Here is a 20,643-nt window from a genome sequence, read left to right on the forward strand (position 1 = left end):
CCTCTAGGTGGACCCACCATGGATGGAAATCCTGACATCTAATATCGCCATATTCGTCTTGGAAAGGGAAGGGCTGCTGGTTTTCGACACCTAACAATAATCGGCTTTCATCTGAATCGGTGGAAGCCTACCTGGTTAATATCAACTTTCAAGTGGTCCCGTCCAATGTCCATCAAACCCCTTGTTAGCGAGGATGGAGACTACCGCATCTATGGGACTTCAGGGTCTGAATGGCTTGTCCTACGATTTATCACAATTTGACCATTACTTATCTCAGGCAACTTCATACGTCAATGGTAACCAACACTTGCAGTATCCCTCATTATCAAATGAAACGATACCTGGAACTGGTGACCGGTCAGAGCCTCCGGCGAAGCGGCTTCGCCGCTCTCCTTCGTGCAATGCATTAAATCAATCGAATGGCGAGACGTCCAGTCCTGCCGCAATTACCCAACCATTAACAAGGCCTCAAGATGTCAATGGAGTTCTCGATAGAGTCGCTGGTGGATCTGAGACCACGGATTCTATGGCACATGACTCCAATGAGGATACGAGTAATATATTCAGTGGCTCAGCAACCTCCGTGTCATTGATATATGAACCTAGTCAGAAAAACTCAACTCCACCGTCAACTGTCAACAATGTCCCGTCCACGTCTTCTCTTACCACAGACTCCAGAGGTCTCAGTGGCAGTGCAGACTATGCCAGATATCGACCAAGGTCGTCCATACCTTCTAAGCTCACAGGTGCCGTTTACGCTCAGCAGTGTGTTACCGCAGCGTATGCATGCAGACTCAATCCCTACTCTCTACACAAGAAGGAACAGGAAGCATTACAGGATCATCTGTGCCATCTGCATGTCACCGCTTATCTGAATATACGAAACGGAATCCTACGCCTCTGGACGCGAAACCCAATGGTCAGTGTCACAAAAGATGAGGCTCTAGGCTGTGCCAAAGACTACCGGTGGATGGGATTGGCTTCGTTTGCCTACGAATGGCTTGTACGGAATGGATACATCAACTTTGGTTGCGTTGAAATACCACCGGCTCTAGTTGCCCCTAGAAAAGGGAGACGCAAGGACGGGCCCGTCATTGTTGTAATTGGGGCTGGAATGGCTGGACTGGGTTGCGCAAGACAATTGGAAGGTCTCTTCAAGCAGTATCATGATCCACTGACGTCACCGCGGGTTGTCGTATTGGAGGGGAGGCGGAGAATCGGAGGCCGTATATATTCTCATCCTCTACGGAGCCTTCAGTCGTCCAAATTAGGCCCAGGATTTGTGCCCAAGGCCGAGATGGGTGCGCAAATCATCGTCGGTTTCGAGCATGGGAATCCGTTAGACCAGATAATTCGGGGCCAGTTGGCGCTACCCTATCACTTGTTACGTGATATATCGACTATCTACGATATTGACGGCTCGGCGGTCGATGAAGTTCAGGACGCCATGGATGAACGGCTGTACATTGATGTTCTTGACCGCTCCGGACTCTACCGTCACAACGCTGTTATTGTACCTACCGCCGAAGGAGACAGGGGATTGATAGACTCTGGCCGCGACTTAACAATGAGCGACGGTCTCACCGTAAGACAATACGAAGAGGCTCGCGCCGCTGGTACCGTTGAACTTTTGTTCCCCAATAAAAAAGTGCGACGAGGCGTGGGCCACAAAACAGCGGACATAAAAGCAACTGTGCCCCCTGTACCGACCGATCTTGGTCCCGCAGAAGAGCAGCCCGCAGCTCTTGCTTGTCAAGCCATGGGATGGAAGCTGAGGGATGGGGTCTCCCCAACAGCATCTCTGAACCTAGACCCTGTTGCCAAAGCTTCAGGGTCGCCAACTCTGGGCGCCGTAATGGATGAGGGGGTCAAACAATATCAACGCATGCTTCCTCTTACACCCAAAGATATGCGATTGATCAACTGGCATTTTGCAAACCTGGAATACGCGAACGCTACCAACATCGGCAAACTCAGTCTCTCTGGCTGGGACCAAGATTTGGGCAACGAATTCGAAGGCGAGCATTCACAGGTCATAGGCGGCTATCAACAGGTACCTTATGGCTTGTGGTCGTTGCCCACGAAACTCCACGTTCGAACGAACAAGATCGTGAGCAAGGTCGCCTATGACTCGACGGGCTCGGGGAAGCGGAAAACAGTGGTTCATTGTGAAGACGGCGAATCGTTCGTTGCAGATAAAGTGGTATTTACGGGGTCACTTGGTGTTTTGAAGCATGGCTCTATAGAATTCTCGCCGCCTCTTCCTGATTGGAAGTGTGGAGCTATAGAAAGGCTCGGTTTCGGGGTTATGAACAAAGTGATACTCGTATTCGAGGAGCCCTTCTGGGATACCGAGAGAGACATGTTTGGGCTGCTACGGGAACCCAAGAATGGAGATAGCATGGTGCAGGAGGACTATGCTGCCAACCGAGGCCGATTTTATCTTTTCTGGAACTGCATGAAAACAACAGGCCTACCGGTTCTGATCGCCCTGATGGCTGGCGACGCAGCCCATCAGGCGGAGTGCACACCTGACGGGGAGATCATTGCAGAGGTGACGAGTCAGCTTCGAAATGTCTTCAAGCACGTCGCGGTACCTGATCCGTTAGAGACCATCATCACGCGGTGGGCAACTGACAGATTCACTCGGGGAAGCTACTCCTACGTAGCTGCGCAGGCGCTGCCGGGTGACTATGACCTGATGGCGAAGCCGATTGGCAACCTACACTTCGCAGGAGAGGCCACGTGCGGCACCCACCCGGCCACCGTCCACGGCGCCTATCTCTCCGGTCTGCGAGCTGCATCAGAGATCATTGAATCCGTCCTCGGACCTATAGAGATCCCGAACCCCTTGGTTCCCGAAAAGGGCAAGACAATCGAACTGGGCACACCAGTAGCAACGGCGCAAAAGAAAAAGGAAGCACATTTCTCAAACGGTTTCCCCGCCCCCGTTTCCACATCAGCAGATCCCACCGACACATCGGCGCCCGCACGATCAAACAACTCCTTCTCCGGCGACACGGCTCTCCGACAAGCCTACGAACAAGCCATGTGGGCAGCCATCCACGCCGAGCTCGGCCCGCCCGAACCGCGACCGGCGCGAACTGGCCTCAACCCCTTTCTCCTCTACCAGAAGGACTACTGGGGTAAAGCGCGCGCTCAATGCGACGGAGCCAAACAAGCCACGACCAAGGACCCGAATGCCAAAGCTGCGCGCGACGAAATCCGCCAGGCGTTGGGCCTCATGTGGCGGCAGGCCAGCGAAGAGGAAAAACGGCCGTATATCGAACAGACGGAGGTAAACCGGCAGACCAACACGGAGATCTGGGATCGATGGAAGCAGAATACGAAGGAGTGGGAAAGGAAGTCGCTCGAGGTCAAGGAGCGGTGGTGCGCGGCCAATCCGTTCGAGTCGTGGCAGCCACCGGCGAAGAGGTGATGCCTAGACTTCAAGTATGAGTGACAGTTTATTCTTTTTGTGTCACGGTCACATGGGTATGGAGGGGCTGGCGCTGGAAATGTGCTAAATATGGTTTTGTTCTTTCTACTAATACTGAGACAGCGTTTTAGCTATGTAACAACAGTATACTCCTAGACCGCTGCAGACAGAATTGATACTAGTCCGCCATGCTCAAGCAGGAGTATATCGATATCAACTGGGTTTTCCCCTGCAGAAGATGTACCGAAATCTAAGTCTGAATTCCAGCTTTGGGATTAATTCTATGTCTATTCTATTTGTAGAAGTAGATTCCCATAAACGATCCCTTCTCAATCCGGAGGCCCCGTAGATGGTGGGACAAAAAAAAGAAGTCATTAGGAAAATTGCAATAAACGCTGAAGTCTAATGGGAAGAACCAACGCGTCCATGAGGATCATAGAAAGAGGATATATCAAGATGATATGTCGAGGCAGACGGACAGGGAGAGTGCACAAGGCGAGGTGAAGAGGCGTGGAGAAGGCGAGAAGGATGCAATGCCGGGATAGTTAAGATGCAATAATTCGTTTAGAGGAGAGGGTTCGACTTGTATTCTGCAACGGCGCCCTTAGGGTCCTTCTTGACTTCACCGTTGACTTCCTGAGCGGCGGGCTGGACGGTGGAGTTATCGGCGGACTTCTGAGCGGATACGGCGACGGGCTCTTCCTCGGGGCCCTCGGCTTCAGAAATGAACTTTTCGGCCTCGAGAGCAGCAATGCAACCGGATCCTGATAAAGGCAGTTAGTATTACAATCAAGCAGAAACTTAAAATCGGTGGTCACAAACCTGCACTGGTGATAGCCTGGCGGTAACGCTTGTCCTGCACGTCACCACAAGCAAACACACCCTCGAGGCTGGTGTAGCTGGTGCCTGGCTTGGTGATGATGTATCCATCCTCATCGAGATCGATCTGACCCTTAACGAGGGCGGTGGCGGGGTCGTGACCAACAGCATAGAAGAGACCGTTGGCGTCGACAACCTCCTCTTCGCCGGTAACGGTGTTCTTGACTCTCAAGTGAGTCATCAGGCCGTTAGGCTTCTTCTCTCCCAGCACCTCAGTGGCAACGGTGTTGAAGCGGACGGTCACCTTGGGGTGGGCCAGCAGACGGTTGGCCATCGCCTTGCTGGCACGAAGTTTGTCACGACGGACGAGCACGGTGACACTGCTGCCGTACTTGGCCAGGAACATGGCCTCTTCGGCAGCGGAGTCACCCCCACCGATCACGTACAGGGGCTTGTTGCGGAAAATGGGCACCGCACCGTCACAGACGGCGCAGGCGCTGATTCCATTCTGCCAGTAGGTATCTTCGCCAGGCAAGTTGAGACGACGAGCATTGGCACCGGTAGCAATGATGACAGCATCCGCAGTACAAGCGGGCTCGTTATCAGGGCCATCGTTCCATTCTGTCCATAGCTTGAAAGGTTTCGAGGACAGGTCGACCCTGGAGATAGTCTCCGTGATCACCTCTGTGCCGAACCGGATGGACTGCTTGCGCATGTTCTCCATGAGCTCTGCGCCACCAATGCCATCGGGGAACCCGGGGAAGTTCTCGATGTCGGTGGTAGTGGTGAGCTGGCCGCCAGCGGCCGTTCCATTGGCCAGCATACCCTCATAGAGAACAGGTTTCAGTTCCGCTCTCGAAAGATAGATAGCAGCGGTGTGGGCAGCCGGGCCGGAGCCGATAACTATTAAAGGACAGCACGTCAGCAAAACGGGTACAACCAACAAAGCAGACAACTGAGATCGTTGGGTTGCAGGAGGGGTAGATACTTACTGGCAACTTTTGTGTGCACCATTCTGGAAGCGGAGGTTGAATTGACGCGCAACGGCGTCGATAGCGAATTTGATAGAACCGAGGTAGGCGGGGAAGACTTTTGATGTAGTGAAGACGCAGCAGCGGCAGTCAGTCCAAGAGAGGATCGCAGAGAAGAGGAAATCCGACGAAAGGCGAAGGAAAACAGTTTGACGGTTTTTGTGAGGACTAAAGGGAAAAGAGTTTATCGGGGGAAAGGGGGGCAAAAGGGGAAGTCTCAAGCCAACTCAGAATCAGGAATTGATCGGGGGTGAAGAAAGAGAAACGAAGGATAAATGGCGAAAGGAAGAAGAGGGGCTCAAGTATCGAAATCTGGTCTGGTTCGGTATTAGTGATGGTGATTCTCATGCGGTTGGTTATGCAGTTCTTTTACGGTGGGGATGGAACAAAAAAAGTGGATCGACGGATTTGATTGATAATAAATGATGTGATCCAAGCACGAACGGCGAAGGATGAGAGCAGTTGATAACAGAGGAATACGTACCTGAGAGAAGCTTTCTGTAATTCCTCGCAAGACACTTGTTGATAATCTCTCGGCGACCGAAATTCTGCGCTGCATGAGATCATCCAGAGCGTCGATTCTTAGGAATCAATCCCCGGCGAGGCTTGTCACGTGCCCATGCTTAGCAAGCGAACTGGCCGAGACCTTCGATCGTCACCATCACCATCGCCATCAGGAATTGCAGGAAGAATACTGCTACAGCGTAAAGAGGTACGTGGCTGATCCATCGATCGGCTGTCTGATAACTGATTCCATTTTCTATCTCACAAGGTCCTTCGTGCACATACGGAGTACTGGGGCTGTTGCTGGCGGTTGCAATCTCGGCTTCTCGAAGCATCTGGATATCTGATCCGATCCACCTCATTACCTAAGCATGTCTTCATAACTAACTGCATGGGTGATAACATGGAGCCTCGATTAACATCAAATGAAGACCCTCAAGACCATGCGTGGGACAATCAATTATGTACAAAATAACAAGTTTAGGGAGCACATGTCAAGCGTGAAAAATTCATAAGGCATTCAATCGTCAAGAGTCATGAAAGGTCATCGTAAGTTCATACCAATCGTCCAAACCATTTCTTCTTCCGCTTCATAGTCTCCTCCGGCCAATCATTGACGGGCCCCGGTACTGGTGCATGTGCTGGTGCATGACCCATGTGGCCCATTTCCTCCGGCAGCCTCTCACCAGGCTCATCGAGATCACTTCCCGCATAGTCTTCATAGTCAGGGTCATCATCGTAATCAGTATCCTCCACATCACCAGGGACATCCTTGGCGAAGCCACGCTCTTTCTTACGCCCGACAGCCAACCATTTCTTCCAACCTTTGGCAACCGGGTTGGCCGGGGGATCGTATTCAGTGCCTTCATAACGCAGCATGGGCACAAGGAGCTTGTACGGCGTCGTGATACCTGATGGATCTTGTGGGCTCAGCTCCAGGTTGAGCGTGATAGCTAGACCCTTCTCCAGATTGACATATGCGCCTACACCGTCGTCGCCCCTTTTCGCAGTTTTCTTGGCTGCCTTCTGGCTCAAACTCGTAGGGCGACGGTGGAAGGGGCCTGGGCGAAATTCTGATGCAGGAGCAGGGAAATAACCGCCTTCGGCATCAGTGGGAGGAAATGGTCCGTCCATACTCGTACCGCGACCAGGTGCATTTCCAATATTAAATTCTTTTGTCGGTGGAGGTCCACGCTGGGAGAGCCGTCGCAGCAAACCACCCTGAGGTCTGTCACCTCGCCCTAAGGACAGAGTCCTCTGCAGTTTACCCGGATGCGGCTCCTCAGCCGGTGGGGGTCCACGCAGCGAGAGCTGTCGCAGCAAACCACCCTGAGGTCTGTCACCTCGTCCTAAGGACAGAGTCCTCTGCAGTATACCCGGACGCGGCTCCTCAGCCGGTGGAGGGGCCTCTTCGGATTCCGGCGTACCTGGAGGTGTGGAGCCTATCTTCAGTCAGAGAGATTGATAGCTCGTAAGGAAAGGAACATCGGCTCACCGGGTTGATACTCTCGGATTGCGCACCAATTTCGGCGTGGAAGCAAGCGCTTGTTGTTACGCGGCTTGTTGTTGACGTCGTGCGTGAAGATGGGGATCATGTCTTCATCTGTGTTCGTGTCCATGTGGTGAATGTGGTTTCTCTTGTTCAGCATGTCCGATACCATTTCGGCCTCTGGCATGTCTGCAATCGCAGAAGATATGACATTCGGCATGTATCGGTAATCCTTGTCTTTGGGCAGGTTGAGTTTAGGATTGGAGTAGAATTGTCCGATGGCTGCCAGATGGACATCGCCGCTGGAGCGTCATGTTAGCTTCCTGCCAACATTCACTGACCAGGAGCAGATTCTCACCTCAAGATAGTCACCCGAACCGACTTTTCTGCTGCAAGGTCTTGGAGGTCCTCAAGCAGATAGGTGCGTTCGGCTTTGTGGTGTTTAGCCGTCCAGTGATCGTCGAATATCTCTACCTTGCTGCCGTTCTTGTTTACGAAGCCTCCGAAAAGCCCGGCCTTCCCCAGCGATTTGCGACTATTGAGAATGTTTTTGAGCATTGCCTGTTTAAATTGTCAGAAAACCCATGTCACGGTGGGTCTACGGGGTACAAACCATTCTTGGATATGCGACGGGAACGCTCGAGAGCACTATCAGATGCTTGGTTTCTCCACGAACAATCTCACGGTGGCATCGGTCCCAGATCAAATCACACGTCTGCTCGCTGAGTATCTCGTCACTCTGAGAGATTGGTCAGCATCTACCCTTCTCCTGTCCGCCAGGAAAGCACATTTTTCTTACCAGTCGCTCCGTCCTGCAATCCAACCCCAGAAAAGCTACTTCCTTGCCCATAGACATGAACACGTTTCGACTTCGCTGGTTGATATAGGGTCCCAGCTGCGCACCAAGCAGCCAGCTAGGCTCATCTGCTTCTGTCTCTTCAGTTACGCTGTGATGCTGGAAGAGCAGATAGTACTTGAACGCTATTCTACCCAGTCCCGAAATCACCGGTGTAGCCATGAACTCGTCCGGATACGAACCGAAACCTTCAATGATGTCGTGATCGTTCCAGATATTGACCATTGGGATTTGGGAATTGGCCAGTGAGAAAAGGCCCTGGGAAAACCAAGCCGAGTAGTTCTCGAGGTAGAAGCTTTCTATCTCAGCTCTAAATTCTGGGTCAAATGGCATGTCGTACTTGTCAGTCAGGTTCTTTATCTTGATCCATTCTTGGAATCGGGGCGATTCCACCATAACGTTGTCGTTGAAGATCTGGTCACCGCCCCCGATTATGACGTGGAAAGGGCGAGTCTGATGCTCATTCAATACGTCGCGCCAGAGAGGGTCAGGACCGCAGAATTTGTTGGAATCAACTCCTAGGCTGAAACCATTGCAGCTATGGAACATAATGTTCATAGACTGCCCTCTGGCCGGTACCCAGAATCCCAAGGCCGGTCCGTGGTTCAAGCGGTATGCGATTCGTTGTTGCCTCTCGCCTAGTTCTATTTCAATGTTGAACCTCCAGAATGTGACATCTCGAGCTGAGTCGGCGTACAAGCGCGCTCCGGGAATTTCTTTGTATGTTCCCACTGTTTCTCCGTCCACGGGATGAAGCCTGTTGGCGGGGATCGACTGCTTGACGCCGTCACTGCTATAGTGCAGGTTACTGGGGGACATCTCGTAGATTCCATCGTCATTCTCCACGAATGACAAATCCACTCCTTCCTCGGTATGGTCGATTGGCTTGACATAAAGTGGCCTGCCGTCCCTACCCAGCTTCATGAGACCTGCTGTGGGATCGACGTACTCTGGTGCAAGCTGAGCGCCACTGACTTCGACAGGCGGAGGCGGCAGGAGATCCATCGGCTGAGAAAATAACCTCAGAGTGGGCGGTGGCTCATAGGAAGAGCGTGAATCTTTGGTGACGATCATAATACTACCCCTCCAAGTCTCCTTGTCGAAAGGACCGCTTGGTCCGTCAATACTGACTCGCTTCAGTCCTGTGTAGCGGAGCAGAGGGCCACATTTCAGGAAGATAGGAGGCTGGAAGCTCTTATTCTCTGCATGGATCCCATGGTTAGTACACCGAAAAAGAGAAAAGAGAATACGGACGGGATAAATGAAAGAGTTCTCAAATACTGGGTAGAACCACTGACCTGTCAACTTCTGAGCTGGCTTCTGATAAGCGCTCGGGAGAGCTCTGCTCTTCCTGCGATTACTGCCACCACCTTCCCACCAAGCTTTGCTTCGATCAACGTCAAGGAGTTGGAAGTCGAAGTCCGAGGCACCCAGTCGAGCAACCGGTGCGTTCTTCCATTCCGAAAGCGGAGGAGGCGTTGGCGGAGGCACATTGAACGAAACAGTGTTTCTCTTGGGCTTTGTGTGTGGACCTAATTCGTCCTGGGAAAGATCGCTCAGTACAGCGTTATGTGTATTTGTGATTAGGTGTCCTGGTTGCTGGGAAGCTATGCCTTGTGCATAAGGGTGATTTCCTCCAAGTCCCCCCTGGGGCGGTTGACTCTGTTGGACCCGAGTACCAGCATAGGGTTGCGGGTGCGCCATCTGTGCCACACTTGACATTGCATGATCTTTCTGTGATGGCCCAGGTACCGCAGAGAAATCTCTCCCATCTCGAGACGTGTTAGGATCTCTCGTGGTGTTCGGGGCATGACCTCCGGGTCCGTTTGTCACCGACACAGATCGCCTGGTAACGCTACCATGATTCAAAATTGGCCCCGCTAAGGGCTTTGAATTTCCAATCTTCGGGGCTTGCATCTCAGGAGCGACCGACAGGGCTGGTGGTCCTGACTTTTGGGCGCTAGACTTTGCCTGTCCTGGTACTCCCTGGTCACGGGGAATCGTCGCTTCGTGCCCCCGGTGAACAGTGCTCTGGCCAATGCTCTGTTTGGTCTTTTGGCTTCGATTCTCCTGCCCTCCTTGGCTGACATCTCGCTGCGAGACCAATTGCTGAGGCATCCTACTTCCAATTGTGCCTGCGGTTGAGTTGCTGTCTGCAGGCTGCGTGAGAGAGGCATTTCGATTCTCTGCTTCCATCTGTTGACGTGCCAACCTTTCTTTGAGCTTCATCTCAGCCTCCAAGACGCGCGCCCTTTTTTCCTCTTTGCTAATCCCGTTCAATGTAACTTCGAGCTTCTGAAGAGGGGACCTATCTGGGGCGAAGTCATGCTGCTTATTCGTTGAAGACCGTAACGTGCTAGATCGACTCAGCGGCGATATTTGGTTGACAGAGTCTACCGGCGATGTCGGTTTGCCGTCCTCCACCTGCCTCGCTGATCCCGAGGCAGCAGCTACTGGGTTGGTCGGACGCCTCGTAGGTGCTCCATTTCCTTTAATGGAAGGAGGGGTGGATGTGAGATAACCTTCCGGTGGGATTATGTTACCCTCTGGGCGGTTCTGAGCTCGTGCAGAAAATGAACTGGAAACCTGTCTTCTCCGTGTTGCAGTAGAATTGCTGCGATAAGGATGCGACTGGCCATGCGGGACCTCTGGATTTCTTAACATGTGCTTGTCATCGTGCAAATAGTCCCTATGGGCAGTTCTGATATTATCATCATGATGCTGACCTCCGTTGGGTGGCATCTGTTGAGGTGACATGGAGTCTCTATCGATAGGTCTTCGATAGGCTGCTGTGGCCATTTTGCGACTCGGTTATAGGCAGGAGCAAGTCTTAAGGAGCCGTACTCGAGAGCATGATAATCAAGTGCCTAGTCCTGAGTGACGATTGTCAGATTCGGTCCGAAGAGTTGTATCAGGGGGTAGAACGAGTGCAAGTGCTACGAGAACTAAAGACATACCTCGAAAGTCAATTGCCTGCGATTGACCTCTCACTTTAGGATTGCAATCAGGACCGAGAAAATGAATGTGTTGGCAATGATACTGTAGATAGGCGAATCAGTCAAGAATAACGAAGTCTATCCTGGACCTGTACGCCTATTCGAAATTAAGTCTGAGCCCCGAGGCTGTGGAATGGCAGGCAAGTTCGGTGCTGGTCGTGAAATGAAGTATACAGATGTGGAGTATACAATGGAAACAATGGAGAATCTTAATGCACTTTACGGAAGGAAAAAGAATGAAAGGAAAAGAAGACGGCAGAATGATCAAAGTAAAATGTGATATGGAGTAATGCAAATATTATGCCTCTTGCAAGATTGATCGTGCAAGGCCAGGCAGGTATGGATTTAGATTAAACCTGGTGGCTGGCAACTTGATTTAATCGCCCAGCCCTCTTTCTTTTCTACTCCTTCGCCGCGGGGCTGTTGTTGGACTATGACCTGGACTTGGACCTGCAGCAGAATCAACCCTGCCAGGCACCACCGATCTTCTATTAAGGGATCCTTGATCCTTTCACTGTCTCTCCAATATTGTTGATCATCGCTCGTGTCCGCACCACTCCCTTGTTTAAGAACGTGCTCAAGATACAGATAATGGGAGTGGATAATCCGCATGCCACGCTGCTCTGACAGCTGCCCAATTTTATCCTAAGAATAACGATCCTGAGGCAGTTGGAGTATATACGTCAGCTCAATGATCCAAATTGAAGCTGAATGTGCCACACAAAAAGGATAGTCGGTGTTCTGCTATTGCTGCTACTAGTTTGGATTTGGGGGTGTGAAGGTTGAGTGTTCTGGTGCCACAGATTTATAGAAGCATCCAAAGCATTCAAGCGTCAAGATGGCATCCCCACATCCAGGAATTGGATGCAGCAGAGTGACAGTGGAGTTAAGGCTGTCGGCCACTTAGTCTTTGACAAGGATCTAAGCAATCGGAATGTGGTCTTTCGGACTGGTTAGGATTCGAATGAGCTGCCTATGGAGGTTTATGATAGATGATGGCCCACCTTCAATACCTTTAGACAGGTATTGTTCTGCAGAATTAGTAGTAAGCGGGTAGCTTTCTTTCATCCGAAATCAATAAGAATCAATACAATCTCTATTTTAGCCTTCTGGAAATCATTTTGGTGGTCGCAGAACCGTCTCTTTGTCTACTCTTCCTTAGCGGTGAAAGCCCCTTACTGTCTAGGCTACGTAGTGTCATGGCCCCCAATAGAGAGATAGATCAGCTTGAATAGGTGACACTTGGTAGTTAAAATAGACTCGAACTCCGCAACTACTATGTTTTCTCAGTCACCGACATTGACAAAGCTGGGGTTTTCATGAAGCAAGGACTGGTATTCGAATTATTCTTCTTCTTCTTCTTCTTCTTCTTCTTCTTATTATTATCGTTACTTGTTAATAACTAACTTGGACTCGGGAGGTCCTCTCTCCGGTAGCTGATCCTTCTGAGTGGATTTGTCGCCTTTCCGTTCATGGCAGCCAATTCGTTGTCCTTTATTCCGCCTCACTGAGAGGACATTTTCCTTTTGTTCAATAAGACGTCCTATCCATTCAAAATGCGATTTTTGGGGAGTATAGCTCTGGGCTTGAGCTTCATCTCTGCGACCTCTGCAAACGTCCAGCCTCGATCCTACGATACCCACGAGTTCTTCGCTCTCCACCTCGACGACTCCGCTTCGCCATCCCATGTCGGTCAGCTCCTGGGAGCCCGCCATGAAGGTCAAATCGGAGAACTCGCAAACCATCACACATTCTCTATACCTCGGGAGAGCAGCTCAGACTTAGATGCGTTGCTGGAACGTGCACGTGCGAGGAAGATTCGGCGGCGTTCGAGAGATGATGCCACGTCGCAAGAGGAGAACAATGATGCACTGGGTGGGATCCTCTGGTCACAGAAGCTGGCACCCAAGAAGCGTTTAGTGAAGCGAGTACCACCGCCTGAGAAGACTGTGAGAGAGTTCGCGACCGGAAAAGAGGACCCGGTAGCTGCCCAAGCTCAGAAGCGAATCGCCTCCACGCTCGGGATTACGGATCCCATCTTTAATGGACAGTGGCACTTGTTTAATACTGTACAGCTCGGTCATGATCTTAATGTTACTGGGGTATGGATGGAAGGTATAACTGGAAAAGGCGTCACTACGGCGGTGGTCGATGACGGATTGGATATGTACAGCAATGACCTTAAGCCGAACTACTTCCCCGGAGGCTCTTACGATTTCAACGACAACACCCCAGAACCTAGGCCACGACTTAGTGATGACAAGCATGGTACAAGATGCGCTGGTGAGATTGCAGCGGCGCGAAACGACGTTTGTGGAGTTGGCGTTGCATACGACAGCAGGGTTGCTGGGGTCCGGATTCTCTCTAAGGCTATCAACGACGCTGATGAGGCGACGGCCATCAACTTCGCCTATCAGGAAAACGATATTTTCTCGTGCTCTTGGGGTCCTCCCGATGATGGTGCGACCATGGAAGGTCCTGGCATTTTGATCAAGCGGGCCTTTGTCAATGGCGTCCAGAACGGTCGCGGCGGGAAGGGCTCGATATTCGTGTTTGCGGCTGGGAACGGTGCAAGCTTCGAGGATAATTGCAACTTCGACGGCTATACGAATAGCATTTACAGTATCACTGTGGGCGCTATTGACAGGGAAGGGAAACACCCTAGCTATTCCGAGTCTTGCTCCGCACAGTTAGTGGTCGCTTACAGTAGTGGCTCGGGCGACGCAATCCATACCACTGACGTCGGAACTGACAAATGTTACTCTTTTCATGGTGGAACATCGGCGGCAGGACCTTTGGCCGCGGGCACGGTAGCACTGGCTCTCAGCGCTCGTCCGGAACTAACATGGCGCGATGCGCAATATCTCATGGTGGAAACAGCCGTCCCGATTCATGAAGACGACGGTAGCTGGCAGGTCACCAAGGCTGGAAGGAAGTTCAGTCATGACTGGGGCTATGGCAAAGTCGATGCGTACGCCCTGGTTCAGAAGGCCAAGACCTGGGAGCTGGTGAAGCCGCAAGCCTGGTTTCACTCCCCTTGGCTCCGTGTGCAGCACAAGGTCCCTCAAGGCGACCAAGGTCTAGCCAGTTCGTACGAGGTGACTGAGCAGATGATGAAGAACGCGAACATTGCGAGGTTGGAGCATGTTACTGTGACCATGAATGTCAATCATACACGCCGTGGTGATCTTAGCGTCGAGCTACGCAGTCCAGAAGGCATTGTCAGCCATCTGAGCACCACAAGAAAGTCGGATAATGAAAAAGCGGGCTATGTCGACTGGACTTTCATGACTGTTGCTCATTGGTAAGGAGCCTTTCCCCTACAGCTGGCGATTCCAGATTTCTAACCACTTTTTCTTCCCTGCAGGGGTGAGTCGGGCGTGGGAAGATGGACTGTAATTGTCAAAGATACCATTGTGAATGAGTTCACCGGAGAGTTCATTGATTGGCGACTAAATCTCTGGGGAGAGGCTATCGACGGCGCCAACCAAAAGCCTCATCCCTTTCCCGATGAGCATGACGACGATCACAGCATCGAGGATGCTATTGTGGCTACCACCAGTGTGGAAACAGGACCTACCAAGACCGGTGCCCCGGACTCCACGGATGACACCATCAATCGTCCTGTGAACGCAAAGCCCATCGAAACTCAGACACCGTCACCCTCCGAAACGGCCGCAACCGAACTAGCTCCACCCGCCGAGACCAGGCCGGCCGCCACGGCGACGTCTTCTCCCACACCTACTGCTGCGTCGGACAGCTTCTTGCCCAGCTTCATGCCCACATTCGGGGCTTCCAAGAGGACACAGATCTGGATCTATGCCGCCATCGGCTCCATTATTGTGTTCTGTATTGGTCTGGGGATCTACTTCCAGGTCCAGCGACGCAAGCGCATTCTCAATAACCCCCGTGACGACTATGATTTCGAAATGATCGAGGACGAGGATGCGCTCCACGGCGGCAACGGGCGTTCGGGTCGCACTCAGCGCCGAGGTGGCGAGCTGTACAATGCCTTTGCAGGAGAAAGCGATGAGGAGGAGCCTTTGTTCAGCGACGAGGATGATGAGCCTTACAGAGATCGGGCTCTGAGTGAGGATCGTCTCCGCGACACCTCCAGCGATAACCGTAGTCTGAGACACGGTGACCACTGATGCATTTATCCTTTTGTCTACCGTGGAAAATCCCTTTTCTTGATTTTTCTGTTTCCGCACTTTGTAGGCGTTCGATTCATCTCCAATGCGATTCAGCCTGGTGCCGAATGAAAGATCTGTATATAATCATCTTCTAAAGAACAAAGTCAGTCATGAACATAATTTGGAGATAATACATCGCTAGCAGTAATTATAAAATTGAAGGTAGTTTTGGCAGATGGAGCAGTAATCATGGATAAACTCGATGGCTGGATGGTTGGATGTTCCTCCAGCCTTGGCCGATGACGCCGTGGTTCTCCAGCTCCCCGGCTGCTCCACCAAGCTGGTTGATGGCTCCTCCGCAACTCTCCATCATCAGCTACCACCAACCAGCAGCTGATAGGATATATTCCATATTTCTCATTTGTCATCAGTCTCTCGATACCAATAGTTTCTCAGGTCTTCGTTCATCGGTTCCGTCGAACAGTGTCAGTACAGCAACGCCGTAGGCCAAGACACCGCCGGACGGCAGCCCCTCGATGGATCAGCACGACGACTTTGATAGCGTCTCGTGGAGACAGGACCCGGAGAGCGACATCTCTCGGCCCACCACATCAGGGACAGATGCGGATGAAGCGCAAGAATACAATCGTGATACCAATGGCAAGCGGAGGATGAGCTCAGTTCACGAAGACCCGCCTCAGGCCGGGCCGCTGGCGGACGCCGTGGACCTGGCGGGTATCGGGGATGGGGTACTGGAATGTCGAGTCGATTCCCCTTTGAAAGAGAATGATGGAACTAAGGATGCGTACATTTCGTATCTCGTCACTACACATGTGGGTTACCTTTTCCTGATCAGTGGGCCTGTGCCCGTTTGCCGGTTGCCTGGCTGGAGATGCATGCGAATGAAGTATTGACAATATGATAAAAATGCAGACCGATTTCAAGTCCTTTCAGAAGCCAGACTTTGCTGTGCGGAGGCGATTTACCGATTTCTATTTTCTGTACAGGACGCTTTACCGGGAATATCCTGCCTGCGCGGTCCCGCCACTGCCAGAGAAGCATAAGATGGAGTACGTGACGGGGGATCGGTTCGGGCCGGAGTTCACTACTCGTCGCGCTTGGTCGTTACATCGGTTTTTGAAGCGCCTGACATTGCATCCTGTCCTTCGTCGAGCCCCGTTGCTTGCTATTTTCCTCGAATCGCCAGACTGGAATGCGCACATGCGACTGCACTCTACCCGCACCTCGACGGGTAACTCTGACGGAAGCGGGACAGGGATATTTGACAACTTCACTGACACATTTGTCAATGCATTCACAAAGGTTCACAAGCCAGACCGTCGATTCATCGAGGTCAAGGAGAAGGCCGACAAGCTGGATGAGGATCTCAACCATGTTGAGAAGATCGTTGCCCGAGTAGCGCGCCGGGAGAGCGACCTCGAGACAGACTATAACGATCTTGCGACGCAATTCCGGAAACTTGTGCCCCTCGAGCCGGATGTCGAGGTCCCGCTACAGATCTTCGCGGCATCGGTGGAGGAGACCGCGCGGGGGTTCAAAACGCTCAAAGACCACACGGATCAGAACTACCTGGGCTCCCTACGGGATATGGAGGCATACATTGTCTCCGTCAAAGCCCTCCTCAAGACCCGCGAGCAGAAACAACTCGACTTTGAAGCGCTGGTAGATTATCGCAACAAAGCGGTGGCTGAGCGGGACTCGCTTGCCGCCAACCCATCTTCCTACTACGCCTCTAACCCTCTAACGTCATCGCCAGCCTCATTCATCCGCTCCAAGATGGAAGACATGCGCGGGGTCGACCACGAACAGTCGCGTCGTGAGCGTGTCCGGAAGCTGGAGTTGCGCATCGACGAGCTCACCCGGGAGGTGGAATCGGCCAAGACCACATCAGAGATGTTCGATGAAGAAGTTGTCCGCGAAGTAGCCGACTTTGAACGGATAAAGGCGGTCGAGTTTCGAGATACGCTGGGGGCTCTTGCTGAAAATCACATCGACTTTTTCCAGGGTGTGATAAACACTTGGGAAAGATTTGTTGCTGAAATGGAAGGGGACCTCGATAACGATCCAGAGACGTCGGAACATGGTCGCGGAGAGGGAGTGGCCGCATAGAGCAAAGGGGGACTGTGAGGGTACCGGACAGATTTTTCATTACTGTGTCTACTTCGTTTATTTACAAGGCAGCGATTCTTGTTACTGTGTAATCACCGGAGGGCGCGTTTTCTACTCTGTTCAATGACAGCTCTTGCGGCGGTATAGTTTGGTAGTTATCAGTCAGTCCCCTGCCGTACCCTCAAATCGATACTCCAGGTCAAGTCTGCACGCTGGGTAGAAGAACTTTGATATCTTGAGGCTTAATACACCCCCATCTACCAGTCTCGCTTCGACTGAACCTCGGCGCATTCAAAGTCAATCGGACTCGGATCGCCCTGAGGTTCTAAAATAGCTGGGTCCAACGCCCTCGTCGTGCGTCTTCGGGCTCGCTCCTGCAACCATGTCAGTCGCATTGCTCCTTCTCTGGTAGGAATCACACACCTCTCTGTATACCTGATTCGGCGTCTTCTCTTTCGCTTTCTCCCCCGCCGTCAACTGAAGGTAGATCTCATGGTCGTATCCCACGGCATTGGAGTTCCCCGCATGGGACTTGGAATGCGCGCCTGCGAAGTTGGCGCTGAGATGGAGTGTTGACGGCGTTGATGCTGTGCGTGTAGTGCTGGGTTTGGAGGTAGAGGTAGAAGTAGAGGTCGATGTTGACGTTGATGTAGATGCCATTTGTTGACGGCAGAAGCGTAGTGTGTGGTGGTACTACCCGTCCACTGGCGATCTTGATCTTAAGACCAACTACCTTAATAGAATAAGAAAGATGCTAGGATCAAAGAAGCGAATCAACAGGCATAATTGAGTTAGTCAATTGTGGCCTTTAGTTTAACGGAGATCATCTGCCAGTTACAGTAGTTGTTCACGAGATATCGGCGTAATATACCTCTTGCTATAAACCATCTGAGCCACCTCCTACGAAGTACTTCCCAGTCAACAGGGGAAGTGGTTTTACAGTGCATCCGCAATGCGTCTTGGGTCTCAGGCATCTCAGTGGCAATGAGGGCCAGCGTTTCAGTGGTAATTGCGGCAGAAGACTAGACTCTGCAATGATCATTCAGCTGCAGTAGGATTCGTATGAAGGAAGTTGTACGGGTTAGTCCGAAAGCAGACTCGTCGTGGTGGCGGAGTTGCAGTCTGCCGCAGCACCGCATTGTGCATTGGGTGTGGCAGTGAATTGACGAAGAAGTGATAGGACAGTTAGAGATCATGTCTGGTTATGTTGGTGCTTATTCATCGGGGGCTGGTCCCTCGGTGTCGACTAAGGTGATCTCCGTGGGCGGTTGTAGTCTCGGATATCCTGATTGAGCATCCAGCATTGGACAGGATACGGCCGAAAGAGAATTGTTTGCTGTTGATGCAGCTGTGTGACAAAGCTATAGCTCTCTATCAGTTACCGTTTTGGTCCTGAAGAATTTGCTTGATGGCATGATGCTCATCATCGTCTTATGCTAATAATACCACAGTGAACAGTGTTTGTTGCGTTTGCATCTTCGTCGACCGGCTCAGCGCATCACCGAAACGAGATGATCTGATGATCGACTTTCAAGCTGTACTCCATACGCTTAAGCTCACCATGCGCCCTCTTCCTCGGTCGGCTCTTCGGCCCTATATCTGTCCATACTGTCGGTCGGGGGCAGTTACACGCAGGAGATTTGCGACTCAGTCCTCCTCTGTACCCGAGATCTATGATGTAGTTTGTGTCGGAGGTGGTCCTGCTGGCCTGGGGCTGTTGGCCGCTCTCAGTATGGCATCCTTCGCACTCAATTCGCGCAATTGAAATGATACTCGGTGATTTGGCCATACTAACTTCATGCAGGAGCTTCTCCAGCCACTTCAAAACTCAAGGTCGCCCTTATAGAGACCCAGGATCTAAGCAGAGCCCGCTCGTGGAAGCTCGAACCGCACCAGTTCTCCAACCGAGTCAGCAGTCTGACACCGTCATCTGTGTCGTTCCTTCAGAGGATTGGAGCGTGGGATCATGTCGACGCGAGTCGTGCTCAGGAGTACCAGGAGATGCAGGTATGGGATGGAGAGACAGGATCGCGCATATCATTCGACTGGTCCATGGAAACATCTCCCTTTGAAAATCTCCCCACTGTAGCGACGATGACGGAGAACGCGAATCTCGTCCGCGGACTGCTATCGCGTATCGAGGCATCAGGCGAAGAGAATCTATCCATCTTCTCAAACACAACGGTCTCGTCGATAGAGAATGGCATTGACGACTCCATGGGGCCGAATCTGTCGGCTTGGCCGGTCCTGTCACTCTCTCCTACTGGCCCCGCGGGACAATCCCAGACGCCTTCGCGCATCGCAGCCAGGCTCTTGGTCGGAGCCGATGGTATCAACAGCCCCGTTCGTCGTTGGGCCGGCATCATGACGGATGGCTGGGACTACGATAGGCATGGCGTGGTAGCCACCCTATCTTTGTCGGATCCAGTTTCGCCTACATTTCCCATCGGCACCAGTACCGCCTACCAGCGTTTCCTGCCATCCTTAGGGGGTCCCATTGCTCTGCTCCCTCTTCCCAACAACACCGCAACTCTAGTGTGGTCCACCACCGTCGAAAATGCCGCCTACCTCAAGTCTCTGTCGCCTAGAGCCTTCATCGCCATGGTCAACGCTGCTTTCCGTCTTTCCATGGCCGATCTCAAGTACATGATAAACATGGAACGCCCAGCAAACCCAATGGCAGATGCTGAGAACCCCCACGAAGACGAACTTACATGGCGCCTGCAACATACCCCTCAGCCATCCCACATTCCGCCTATGGTCAACGGAGTTCAAGAGGGCAGTGTGGCCTCCTTCCCGCTGCGCTTCCGCCACGCATCGACCTACATCTCGCCCCGAGTAGCTCTGGTCGGCGACGCGGCCCACGTCATCCACCCACTGGCGGGACAGGGTCTCAACCTCGGTCTCGGGGACGTGGCTTCCCTCTCCAAGACGATCGAGTACGCCGTCAACCACGGGATGGATGTAGGTGATATCCTGACTCTGGAACGCTATACCGCAGAGCGATACGCCACTAACGCCAAGATCGGCGCTGCTTGCGATGTCCTGCACAAGCTGTATAATGTTCCTGGCCAGGGGCCGGTTACCTGGGCTCGGAGTTTCGGTCTCGATGTCATTGATCGCTTACCGTTTGTCAAGAATTTCTTGATGAAAAATGCACAGGGATGAGGACTGCCTCGGCGTCGACGTCACCACACCTCTCACTTCTATTATACATCGCTATTCATCTGTATGTTAGCTTTTGAC

The 20,643-nt window shown here is 52.1% G+C and overlaps 8 protein-coding genes across 8 annotated transcripts; 4 read left to right on the forward strand and 4 right to left on the reverse strand.

Moving 5' to 3' along the window:
* Positions 1-193: 193 nt before the first annotated feature.
* Positions 194-3,439, forward strand: aof2 (putative lysine-specific histone demethylase Aof2; the record flags this gene model as incomplete). The annotated part of the gene is made up of 1 exon (XM_024822454.1): positions 194-3,439. The coding sequence occupies one exon, from the start codon at positions 194-196 to the stop codon at positions 3,437-3,439; it is 3,246 nt and encodes a 1,081-aa protein (XP_024681086.1).
* Positions 3,440-4,003: 564 nt separating this feature from the next.
* On the reverse strand, positions 4,004-5,272 carry trr1 (thioredoxin-disulfide reductase TRR1; the record flags this gene model as incomplete). Its single annotated transcript, XM_024829961.1, has 3 exons — positions 4,004-4,203; positions 4,262-5,161; positions 5,251-5,272. 3 exons carry the CDS (start codon positions 5,270-5,272, stop codon positions 4,004-4,006), a joined length of 1,122 nt encoding a protein of 373 aa, XP_024681087.1.
* An 876-nt stretch (positions 5,273-6,148) lies between these two features.
* On the reverse strand, positions 6,149-9,526 carry P174DRAFT_442333 (uncharacterized protein). Its single transcript, XM_024827554.1, has 6 exons — positions 9,437-9,526; positions 8,082-9,340; positions 7,896-8,021; positions 7,641-7,843; positions 7,289-7,584; positions 6,149-7,235 (listed from the first exon to the last, which is right to left on the reverse strand). The coding sequence occupies exons 2-6, from the start codon at positions 9,210-9,212 to the stop codon at positions 6,349-6,351; spliced, it is 2,643 nt and encodes an 880-aa protein (XP_024681088.1). The 5' UTR covers positions 9,213-9,340; positions 9,437-9,526; the 3' UTR covers positions 6,149-6,348.
* On the reverse strand, positions 9,437-11,387 carry P174DRAFT_451811 (uncharacterized protein; the record flags this gene model as incomplete). The annotated part of the gene is made up of 2 exons (XM_024829036.1): positions 11,096-11,387; positions 9,437-11,011 (listed from the first exon to the last, which is right to left on the reverse strand). A coding segment is annotated over exon 2 (1,500 nt), but the record flags the coding sequence as incomplete, so codon positions are not given.
* Positions 11,388-12,393: 1,006 nt separating this feature from the next.
* On the forward strand, positions 12,394-15,450 carry kexB (kexin kexB). The gene is made up of 2 exons (XM_024831215.1): positions 12,394-14,438; positions 14,502-15,450. The coding sequence occupies exons 1-2, from the start codon at positions 12,691-12,693 to the stop codon at positions 15,283-15,285; spliced, it is 2,532 nt and encodes an 843-aa protein (XP_024681090.1). The 5' UTR covers positions 12,394-12,690; the 3' UTR covers positions 15,286-15,450.
* A 179-nt stretch (positions 15,451-15,629) lies between these two features.
* Positions 15,630-17,619, forward strand: P174DRAFT_442338 (sorting nexin-4). Its single transcript, XM_024827555.1, has 2 exons — positions 15,630-16,100; positions 16,201-17,619. The coding sequence occupies exons 1-2, from the start codon at positions 15,804-15,806 to the stop codon at positions 17,395-17,397; spliced, it is 1,494 nt and encodes a 497-aa protein (XP_024681091.1). The 5' UTR covers positions 15,630-15,803; the 3' UTR covers positions 17,398-17,619.
* Positions 17,620-17,654: 35 nt separating this feature from the next.
* P174DRAFT_431892 (uncharacterized protein) lies at positions 17,655-18,057 on the reverse strand (the record flags this gene model as incomplete). Its single annotated transcript, XM_024825721.1, has 2 exons — positions 17,655-17,771; positions 17,821-18,057. The coding sequence occupies 2 exons, from the start codon at positions 18,055-18,057 to the stop codon at positions 17,655-17,657; spliced, it is 354 nt and encodes a 117-aa protein (XP_024681092.1).
* A 901-nt stretch (positions 18,058-18,958) lies between these two features.
* On the forward strand, positions 18,959-20,565 carry P174DRAFT_461044 (putative ubiquinone biosynthesis monooxgenase (Coq6); the record flags this gene model as incomplete). The annotated part of the gene is made up of 2 exons (XM_024829962.1): positions 18,959-19,127; positions 19,202-20,565. The coding sequence occupies 2 exons, from the start codon at positions 18,959-18,961 to the stop codon at positions 20,563-20,565; spliced, it is 1,533 nt and encodes a 510-aa protein (XP_024681093.1).
* Positions 20,566-20,643: the final 78 nt, after the last annotated feature.

The sequence above is a fragment of the Aspergillus novofumigatus genome, assembly GCF_002847465.1.
Source record: "Aspergillus novofumigatus IBT 16806 chromosome Unknown P174scaffold_5, whole genome shotgun sequence".
NCBI lineage: Eukaryota > Fungi > Ascomycota > Eurotiomycetes > Eurotiales > Aspergillaceae > Aspergillus > Aspergillus novofumigatus.

Excerpts from the sequence above, each read along its gene's own strand:
- P174DRAFT_442333 (XM_024827554.1), bottom strand. The coding sequence starts at position 9,212 with ATGATCGTCACCAAAGATTCACGCTCTTCCTATGAGCCACCGCCCACT. Across the intron at positions 8,022-8,081 it reads ATTGCAGGACGGAGCGACTG|AGTGACGAGATACTCAGCGA; the intron begins GTAAGAAAAATG and ends CCAATCTCTCAG. Across the intron at positions 7,585-7,640 it reads GTTCGGGTGACTATCTTGAG|CGGCGATGTCCATCTGGCAG; the intron begins GTGAGAATCTGC and ends ATGACGCTCCAG.
- kexB (XM_024831215.1), top strand. The coding sequence starts at position 12,691 with ATGCGATTTTTGGGGAGTATAGCTCTGGGCTTGAGCTTCATCTCTGCG. Across the intron at positions 14,439-14,501 it reads TTCATGACTGTTGCTCATTG|GGGTGAGTCGGGCGTGGGAA; the intron begins GTAAGGAGCCTT and ends TCTTCCCTGCAG.
- P174DRAFT_442338 (XM_024827555.1), top strand. The coding sequence starts at position 15,804 with ATGGATCAGCACGACGACTTTGATAGCGTCTCGTGGAGACAGGACCCG. Across the intron at positions 16,101-16,200 it reads CGTATCTCGTCACTACACAT|ACCGATTTCAAGTCCTTTCA; the intron begins GTGGGTTACCTT and ends ATAAAAATGCAG.